Raw genomic sequence first — 10345 nt, forward strand, 5'->3', positions numbered from 1 at the left:
GTGGGTAGGGGGTGGGGGGGGGGGGGGGGGGGGGGGGAACCCCTCTCATTCGGGAATTGAGCAAACAGAAATGTCAAAAACTGTAATACAACACTGAATCCACAGAAACTCATTTGTATATATTGAATGTTTGTCGCTCTGCCAGAGCACAATACTTTATGAAGGAACAGCAACAGTCCATTTAGGAGGGTTGCTGAACCCTGGAGGGTCGCTTAAGCAAAAGTGTCTCAACAGCTCCCCCTGCAGGCATGTTTCTGATCACGTGTCTTACCTCATCATAGCGGTACATCATCTTGAGGCCGCGGCAGCTTTTGTGTTTCTCCACATAGTGCAGCGCACACTCCAGACAGAACACCACATTTTCATTCTCCTGCACCACCTGCAGCATTAACAACAGCCATCAGCTCAATTAAGATCAGAACTCATTTTCAACGCTCAGTATTTCTTTTGTCAATGACGACTGAATGTGAATCATCAGCACTGGAGGTAAAATCACAGCTGTGAGTCAACTGTAGAACTGTTCAGTTCTATTAAGACGACAACACAGTGAAAACAACTGATTATACAACACACACAGACAAAACTACAAAGAAAACCAGTGTTGTACAGTATAGAACAAAGGACATTACAGAACACTGCAATATAGATTTAATTAGCCAATACAGTATATACTGTAGGCTTTATTGTGATTTGTAGTACAGTGCAGTATTGTATAGGTCAGTGGACTCCAAGGGCCCCCATTGTCAAAGATAACATTCAAAGGGGCCTTCAAGCCATTTCTGGAACTTCTGCTATAAATCACAAAGCTACACATTTTTTAACTTTTGGAAACACTTTAGTTTAGGGAACACTATTCACTATTAACTAGTTGCTTACTAGCATGCATATTACTAGCATAAGGGCCGTTTTTTAGTACCTACAAAGCACATATTAATGCCTTATTCTGCATGACCATATTAGACCCTTTAAATAAACTACTACCTTTACTTGCTATTACTTATTATGAGCAGTAATTAGGAGTTTATTGAGGGAAAACTCTTGGTTAATAGTGAATATGTGTTCCCTAATCCAAAGTGTTACCAAACTGTTCATTTATCGAAATCAGGAGTAGAAACATATTAAAATATTCATATAAAATTGCAATATTAAAATATTATTAGAAATTCCATTATTTATTTAATTTAATTTATTTAAAGTATTTAAAATATTTTTACAAAATATTAAAATAATTAAACTCCTTAATTCCAGAAGTTTTAATTATTATTATTATTTTTTTTAATACTAATGAACACAACTTTTGTAGTCACTTGTGATTATGCTTTTATTTTATGTCCTTGACTTTTCTTGGTCTTGAAATCACAGCTTTAAAATTCCCCCATTCCCTGGATAATGTGACGACCCTGGATCCTAAATAAAAATGACAGCTGTTAAGGGGAAAAATTTAAATAAGAAATAGTTTCAACTTTAGATTATATTGGTTGAGAACAGCTATTATAGATACCAGCTGTTATAGATTGTACAAAGTACTATAATATTAATATTAGTATAGTATAGACTGTACTGACCACTAAAGTAAGTCCCAATAAGCATACAATCTATCCTAGCTAGTGAAATTAATTAGTGCATATTATAATCACAGCATGTTGATGATAAGCTTTTTGGGCTAATGTGGGAGTAGTATTTGTCTTAGCTGTGATACTTTTAGAGGACAGAGCCTTAGTTTGTTGGTTTAGTGTATACTATACTGGATCTACAGTACAGTATAATCTGAGCTGAATCTCACCATAGATAAGTAGCAGAGATGCTGGCACGTTTGGCAGCGTCTCTCGGATGACTCCAGCGCCAGCCATTTGCGCGGTTTCTTCCTGGTGTCAGCGGGTGACGGGTTGTTGTCGTGAGTGCAGTAGCGTGCGGAGGAGAGCAGCCCTGCTTCATACAGATCCTGCCTTTGCTTCATCTCTATGTTCCTGTAGGACAGGGGTATTCAATTCCAGTTAGTAGACCAAGAGGTCCGGTTTTTAGATTTCCTTCCTAGCAGAGGTCCAGAATGATCTCGACCCCAAAAAAAAATAAAAAATACAAGATTTCATCAGTTGGGCCAAACATCAGGGTGGGTTTCCAGTGCTCACCTGAGATCTTTGAGAAGAGAAGAGATTGTACTGAGCACAAGTCTGTTTTCTCGTTTGGCCTCGGCTGTGGCGATCTGGTAGAGTAGCTTCTCCATAGAGAAGGGTTTTGCTATGTGCCTGTATTTCAGGTCCTGAAAGAGAAGAGCAAACATGTGGAGCTTCTTCTAAACATCTCCTAGTAAATGTCTGTAGGTCACACAGGCGGATGTGGAAATGTGAAAGACTCACCTTAGCAGCCTCGTAGCCCAGGTTCATCCACTGAGGTGTGGCAAAGTGCACAGTTTCAGACACACTGTAGCCGCAGCACACCCTGGACACGAACGCACCAGGGAAGACCACCACAAACTGCCCGCTCTTCTGGACCGTGCGGTGGACCTTGATCCCCTCACGACAAAGCACCTCTGGAGAAATCTGGAGAAATGCAGAGACATGCAATGTAAAACAACTGCACAAAAAGGTAATGCTATTTTTGTTTACAATATCTTACCATAACGTTCTTCTCCAGCATTTCCAGTCCCGGCGTGCCGTTGGCTTGTAGCAGTGTGTGCACCACTTTATCAAGCTTCGTCTTTTCCTCAGCAGGAATAGAATACCTGTAATGGGACGGGCAGAACTTTCTGTCAGTGTCATTGTTTGGTTGACATAAGACAACAGCGCTGTCTGCCGGCTCCTAAACCAGCTTTGTTGCTATGGAAACAGGCCTTGGCTTTATTATGATGAGTCATGCACATAAAAACACAGACAAACAGCTGATGCTAGCGTGAGTGGAATGCACACCCCCTGTTTTACAGAGTAATGCGCCCTCTAGAGGAGCTGATCTGTACAACACAGCTGAGTTAGCAAAGACGTTAGAAAATGTACAATTTTAGACCGAAATGACATTTAGTGAACACATTAAAAATAATTTTGGTAAATAAAAAAATAAATAATAAAAAAAGATTTTGCCTAGGCAACTAATTGAAATGTTTAAGTTGAAGTACTAAATTTACTAAAACTGATAAAAGTCAAAATCACCACAAAATTACTTTAAAATTTTTAAAATTAAAACAAAAACCTAAAATGCAAAAATAAAAACTTATTCAGAATATTTTAAAATTATATTAAAATTACACTGAATGTATCTAAAAAATAATAATAAAGATTCACTGAACAAGACGCAATAGTACACAAAGGAACAAACTATTTGTAAATTGTACAATGGAAAGAAAAGAATCATCATTTGTTACGTGTTTGGACCTGATAATTATAAAAAAATTAAATTGCAAATGGAAATATCATATAATCACTTATTTAATATATAAAGTATATATTTTATTATGTAAAACAGTAACTTCAATAATGCACACTGTATAAGATAAAATAATATATACACAATGGTATAAATACACATACATCATTATAATGCAAATTATCAATAGTTTAATTAAATTTGTCTAATAAACATTTAATTATTATTTTAGATTTTTTTTATTCGTTTCTTATTAGTACTTTTTATTCTCAGTCAATCAATCGATCAATAAATACTTTGAATTTATCTAATGTTGTTATATCCCAACGCTGGTTTATGGGGCAAATGTTCCAATTCAATTATTTTAATTCATTAATTCATTTCTAGACAGTACCTCGGAACAAAAACTTACCAAATGCAATCAGCACCAGTGTGTAAGTAATCAATGTATGGAAGGCGGTTTTGGTCTTGTGACCAGCATGAGGTAGAAAAGACCATGCCGATGTTCAGCCAGGGAACAGTCACCCCTGTGAGAGAGAACCAGAGAAAGACAGACAGAGAGCGGGTGATGACTTATTCAACAAAGGAGCTTTACATGATGTCCTTCCTGCTACTGACAACAATAGTGGACTCACCAGGCACAGCACCAAGATGGCGCAGAATGGTTCCAGAGTTATTGGGAAGGACAGTGAGGTTCCATCCATGCCTCCAGCGACAGAGAGAAAAACATTTTTATAAGCACTAATACATCTTCCCAGCATGCCTTTGATTCATCTCAAACGAAAGCAGCTCTTACTTGGAAAAGGGTTCGGACTTGCCCACAGGGAAGCCACTTCCATGTGTGTTTGTGTCCACTTTCCCATAATGCACTGCTACGTGGCAGTCCCTCTGCTCCACTATCCGCCAATAATCTTGCTATATAAAGAAAAGCAGGACAGATGGAGATGAAGAGAAATGGCAGGAAATGAGGAAATATGACAGGATACAAGGATACAACTGTCATGGGATATGCTTATAAAATATGCAACATGGAAAGTACATGCTATTTAAAGACAATTTGTCACTGAGCAGATATTATTATACTTTTTTTTTTAGCATTGATACTGCTCACTAGGGTCGACATTTCACACCAACAGTATAGTAACATACTACACCGTACACAATTACATCTGGTTAAAATACAAGAAGTGGTTTGTGTGTACCTCAACTTCAGCAGCCCCAGGCTCTTTGTTGAAGCACATCATCATTGTATTTCTTGCTATTCTGTAAAAGGTGGTCAAAGATACTGATCTCCCCTGGAAAAAAAAAAACAATAAACAGTAAGAACAATGGCAAAATAATCTGTGGAATAAGCTGTTAGTTTGGCGGCCATCTTGGAATTGGCTCCTCAAAAACAAGCTTAGAATCTGTCAAATTACCATTAAGTTCTGTTAAATATGGCTTCTTCTGCTTAAATTAAGGATAAAACCTGAGGTAATAGACATGCTTTTTGTCATCTTTTATTTTAAAGACTAGCTACATCCTTTCCATCCCATGAACAACTATCAAGTTAAGTGTTTTAGTTTTTCCCATTCATTGTTCCACAAGCTGTCTATCTCAAACTCTTCTTAAGCACCACGGCACAACTGAGAAACACTCACAATCTTAACCGCATGACAGCACTGATAACTATAGACAAAGACTATTGCCAGGTACCGCACTGGAGATGAACAAAGTGCAGTGTGTGTGTGAGGAGCTGAGCTGTGACCTATATTCAGAAACCATTCTGTGAAGAGGCCCACTCTCACCGTCCCGCCCAGCAGAGAGTGTTACCTCAGACAACAACACACAGACAGACAGACGGGGTGCTATAAGACTCAGCAGGGTATTTTTATAGGGCTGGTGCGGTAGACGGAGTCACCTTACATAGACTATAGCTAAGAACTCAGCCTCACGTACACCAGGAGCTGAGGGCCTGGGAACAAGCCCTCTCACGCAACAGCCACTCTCACCGCTACCCACCCACCCAGTTACAGTTCTCTCTTTCCTTTACCACTGGTCCTCTCTCAAACACAAGAACCACACAAACTCTGCCCTATATCTCTGCCTCGCTTTTTACATTGGTAATCTACTTTCTACTACAGCATGCAAACCAAAACGAAACCTTCCAATGTCTGAATTAAAACGCTGTTCATGGGCAGCAGACAGGCTGTGCGAAAAGTGCTCTTCACCTGAACCACATGCACAAAAAAATATTTTAATTTCTAAAAGCAGCCTCATGCTAGCATTCTAAGTTAATAACTTGACACTCTAATAAACATAGCATGCATAAATGTTGTTTTAAAACAAAATGTATAAAATGAAAAGTCTCTGTGCAGAAGAAAAAAACATGCATATAATGCAGAGACTAATTTTGGCCAAAATGAGATCTCAAAGCACTATAATTTAGCTTCAAGTCGGGAGCACGCCTATGATGTCTAAAATACTGCCTAGGCAGGCAGCTCGCTAGAGTTCGTAACAGATCTACGCCGTTTTGTACCTTTAAATCTGTCTGAGGAACAAAATAGACACTCATACTGGCAGCTTAGCAAATCGTAGCTCTGAAATGAAGCTCAGACCTGTGACGCAGAGCACAGCATAGAGACACATCCTTCAACCACTGTAGAGCCAACCTCGGCAGCATTAAAACCCAAAACGCATCACATATTAAGCTTTCCTCCATTCTTCTCCAGCAGTGTGGCTCTGCGTTCAGCATACAGACATAGTCATCACGCTTGATATTCTGGCACGTTCTCTGGAAGCTCAGCGGTGAGCCCTCTATGCTCTCTCTAAACACTTCATTACCTGAGGAAATGGCACATCTGCCAGTCTGACTGGGTGAATACAGTGAATGAAACAAGTTTGACATATAATACTGCCAATTCAGAAAGGAAACACAATAGCGTTAGCTTGCCGATACGATTTAGGAATGCCATTATTAAAGCAGGAGGTGCGTTACCTTGTATATACATTTGTGCTGGTCACTGAGAACACCATCGTCTGCCTCCTCATCTGCCTCATCACTGTCCACTTTTTCCCCTTTCTTTTCCTGAGCAAACAGTCTGCGGCGACCGGCCTGCCGCTGGGTGTCTGGCTCTTTGTTGTGATTGCGGAAGCCATTGCGGTGGTTGAGGCCGGTGAGCCCGTTCTTGGGTTCGTAACGAGGAAGAGCCAGAGACCGCTGGCCGTTATCCAAGTGACCCTCCAGGGGTCCCCGCTTGCGTTCCAGAGCTTCCTTTTCTGCCAGTACCTCCTGCTCCAGTTGCCGGTGCTCCTCGGGAGAGAGCAGGTCATAAGAGAGCAGGTACTGGAGGTAGGCCTCCTGGAGCTTGGCCAGACGGTCCTGTGCTGATTTGGGAATGCGAAGCAGGTCGGCCAACCGGCTCCATTTTTTCAGGTCCATCACCTGCTGCATTCCACCCATGTCGCAGACCAGCTCGGAAAAACGAGCCAGATCTACTTCACAGCCACCTGAAGGGGCGACAATGAGAGATGATTGTGAATGTTTAATACACTGCACATTAGGAAAGTATATTAACAGTTAATGTTTCGTTTGCGAACATAAGTCAACCAAACCACTGCAACTATGACACACTGCACCATCTGCTGCTAAATAAGTATTGACAGCTCCAGAAATAAAATTCATTACATTACACAGCTCATTAATTCTTTAAATATGTTGGCGGAGAAATGGCGTGGCATCTTTATTAGTCTTTTGAAAAATAATGAAACATAACGACTGGAGAACGTGAGCTACGGTAAGGAACTGAGGGAGAGAGAGCACAACAAAGGTCAATGACCAACAGTTTAAAACTCTCGAAGGAATTATTGCAGCATTTCGGCAGCATTCTAACAGGCTCAATAAACATTTTTTTCAACCGTATATTCTGACTGGGCCCTCAAATAGCACACAGGATTCTGAAGTAAAGCAATGGTGCAGGGCTGCTTTAAAACCATGTAGACATGTAACTCTGCTGGACAAGCTCTGGAGCAATGGGTGATTGTTTTGACATATGGTTTCCAAACTCCTAGCAGACAAGAGACTTGATAACATATGTTGAGAATGGACCATGAGGCTGTTCACTGGTCAGTTTACATACAAATGGTCTCTCACCCCTTTATTCACTTAAGAAAAATGCTGACAGGCTGATATGTAATTACAGTATACTTACACATGCACAGGGCAACACCGCTACAGTAATTGCTACAGTTGGAACTGAAGTTCTACTTGATAAGTGGGTTACACAAGACCAGAAATGGGCAACGGTGCTCCTGCAGGGCCACCGTTTTAGTGTCAACCATATGAAGCCCACACCAGCCTAAAATTTATCCTGATAATTATCTTGATTAGATTGTTCAGGTAGGTTTGATTAGAGTTGGAGCTAAAATCTGCAGCGCATTGACCCCTCCAGAAACTGCACTAGCCCCTATAACAGGGTTCCTCAAATCCAACCCTGAAGGGTCAAAGCCCTGCAGAGTTTAGCACCAATCCTAATGAAAAATACTGGCGCAAGCTAATCAAGGTCTTCAGAGTTACTAGAAAATTACAGTTAGGAAAGTTTGCACTAAACTCTGCAGGGCTGTGGACCTCTAGGCACTCTGCTATATACCAACAAAAGCATTTGTAATCAGTTTTAAGTGGACTCACCTATAAGCGGTGGCTCGTCCATTGAGATGCCCTGAGATTTGAGGTGCTTCTTAATGCAGGCCAGTTTCTGAACATTGGGGCCCCAGCGCCGACCCAGCTTGTGGATGCGCTGGACCTGTGTCACAAAACGCATATCATCATTGAGTTTGCACTCTGGCCTCCAGTCAGGAGGAGGCAACACTCTGCACAGTCCAGACGACTCTGCCCGTTCCCGAACTGAGTCGAGGTACACCAAAGGGTCCTGAAACTCCCTGGAGGTGGGCTTGAAAACGGGCACCTCCCCCAAAGCAGTGCACCCTGCCCTTCTTCTCTCCCGTTCCCTCTCACGCTCCCTGTCTCTGTCCAGCCGTGGTGGAGGTGTGTGTGTGGGCTCTACTGGTTTGAAGGATTTGCTGGCTGAGGTAGTGGATGTGGTCCAGTTGAGGGCGGGGTTCGTTTGGGCCCTCTGCTGTGCTTGTCTGATGAACATCAGTTTGCCAGCAGAGGCCCGTTTGGGCCGCTGACATGCTGGCTCAGGGGAAGCAGGGTTCTGGGGCATGGCTGGGGAGGCGGGAGCAGCAGGGGGTGACGAAGGAGGGGCAGAACCCATTTTCTGAGTAGGGGAGGCGGCCATTTCAGTGATACTGTGTGCAATAGTGACAGCGTTGGGGGACTTGAACTGACCCAGGGCCTTCTTGCTGCGAGTTTCCAGTGGGCTAGTCTGCAGTTTAGCTTTCTTAACCTCAGTAACAGGTGGCTTAGTTTTAACCTCGTCACTCTCAGTTCCAGCTCCAAGGATCGTAATGGCATCACTTCTGCGTTTAGAGTTCCGCAGTCCCTGCCGCACTTGTCGGCCATCTGCCTTCTCTTCCCTGGCACTGTGGCGTCCATTAAGCCTGCCATTAGGCCGGCCCCCGTTAGTCATCTTATGCACCCCATTCGATAATAGCACCTGTTTGCGGGTTTTTGCATTGATACTTTGGGCTTTTCCTGAGTGAGAGAGCTGGGGCCGACCATGGCCGCTGCTGGTTGGATGATGAGAATGATGGTGGTGGTTGTTGCTGTAAGCACGGAGGCCAGCAGAAGCAGCGTGCTTGCTGTGGTTGAGTTTGGCTTGCTTAACCAGTTCTCGTTTTGCTTTGGTGTAGGTGACATGGCCCTTGGTCACGGTGGCTGTGTACTTCACAGTTTTGGACGGCAGACGGAAGTCTTTCGACTTTTTGGCACTGGCCGTAGGCGTGCCGACTGATGATGCCCGTTTGAGTCCATTTACTTTTGAGACCTAAAGTGAACAGAAGATATGATCATGTTACATATATTGGATCAACACAACTTACTAAGGAACTGTGAGAATTCCCAAACAGTCCCTTCAATCTTGACGCCAAAGAATATGTTTCTAGTTTCTATTTGCATACCGAGTAAGTCACAGTGCATGCACAGGGCTCACAGAATAACACAGACCACAACAGAGCTCCAAAAACCCCAAACCATAGAAAACAGCAGGGAACAAAGAGGGAGGGGAAGTGTACCAGATAGAGGGAGGGAAAAAAAAGCAGCTGCCAAACAATCCTTAGAAGTAAAGTTTAATCCTAAAATCCCATTCAAGCACCAATTCATAGTCGGCACAGAATACTAAAGTTCTTCAAATTTGGCTTTAATGCCCCAAATAAAAGTAGCTGTGCTTTCAGCTGATTTGAGGCCCCCAATATACTTCACAGCAGAGCAGATGTAGCTTGGGTTACGCCCGGCCTCTCATTGTTTAACAGCCGCCATGGGAATTAGACTATGCCAGGCTACAAACATAGTCAGCCTCGACTTCTCTCTTCACATTGTTTTCTTTGGCTCTGTTTTTCTGGCAAGGCAGAAAGGATTTGATTTCCTATGTGTGTGTTCTCATAGAGCCAAGAAAAGAAGATGCAGCCGGAGGGTTTTAGTGGGCTAAAACTCCAGGTGAAATAAATACGATGTGCTTCCTGACACCAGAGGACTCTTATTGGAGTCCTGACATTTGGCCTAAAGTCCTCCGACAAGCTTTTAATCAAAACAACGCAATAGCACATGAATGATGCAGTCAAGGTATGCAAATTCTTTGTGGTGAATAGTATATAATAGTATAAATGCCCGCCAACATTGCCAATAGCCCTATTCTGGGTTCCTAACTAATTTCAACTAAAAAAAAGTTAGGAGCTAAGAAAAAGTGGTGACAAAAGTTGATGGTTTGATATAAATTACATTTTTTTTATCTCTTCCATAATATGGAAACATGTACTGCAGGAATGATGTTTCAGTTCCTAATAAAGTTACTGCCATTTAATTAAATTTTTACTCGCATTTGGCATTTGA

General features: G+C 42.2%; 1 protein-coding gene across 1 annotated transcript in view; it reads right to left on the reverse strand.

Moving 5' to 3' along the window:
* The window catches only part of LOC107598204 (protein Jumonji), an 11301-nt gene extending 1960 nt beyond the window's left edge, over positions 1-9341 (reverse strand). The window contains exons 1-11 of the mRNA XM_016289478.1: positions 8024-9341; positions 6335-6846; positions 4560-4652; positions 4154-4272; positions 3993-4063; positions 3770-3884; positions 2617-2722; positions 2358-2540; positions 2130-2260; positions 1784-1967; positions 272-379 (exon numbers count right to left, since the gene is read on the reverse strand). Coding sequence (XP_016144964.1) covers positions 272-379; positions 1784-1967; positions 2130-2260; positions 2358-2540; positions 2617-2722; positions 3770-3884; positions 3993-4063; positions 4154-4272; positions 4560-4652; positions 6335-6846; positions 8024-8927 — 2526 coding nt within the window. The 5' untranslated portion in view covers positions 8928-9341. The remainder of the gene's footprint in view (positions 1-271; positions 380-1783; positions 1968-2129; positions 2261-2357; positions 2541-2616; positions 2723-3769; positions 3885-3992; positions 4064-4153; positions 4273-4559; positions 4653-6334; positions 6847-8023) is intronic.
* Between the last annotated feature and the right edge of the window lie 1004 nt (positions 9342-10345).

Source organism: Sinocyclocheilus grahami, unplaced genomic scaffold (genome assembly GCF_001515645.1).
Source record: "Sinocyclocheilus grahami isolate Dianchi unplaced genomic scaffold, SAMN03320097.WGS_v1.1 scaffold248.1, whole genome shotgun sequence".
In the NCBI taxonomy this organism is placed as follows: Eukaryota; Metazoa; Chordata; class Actinopteri; order Cypriniformes; family Cyprinidae; genus Sinocyclocheilus; species Sinocyclocheilus grahami.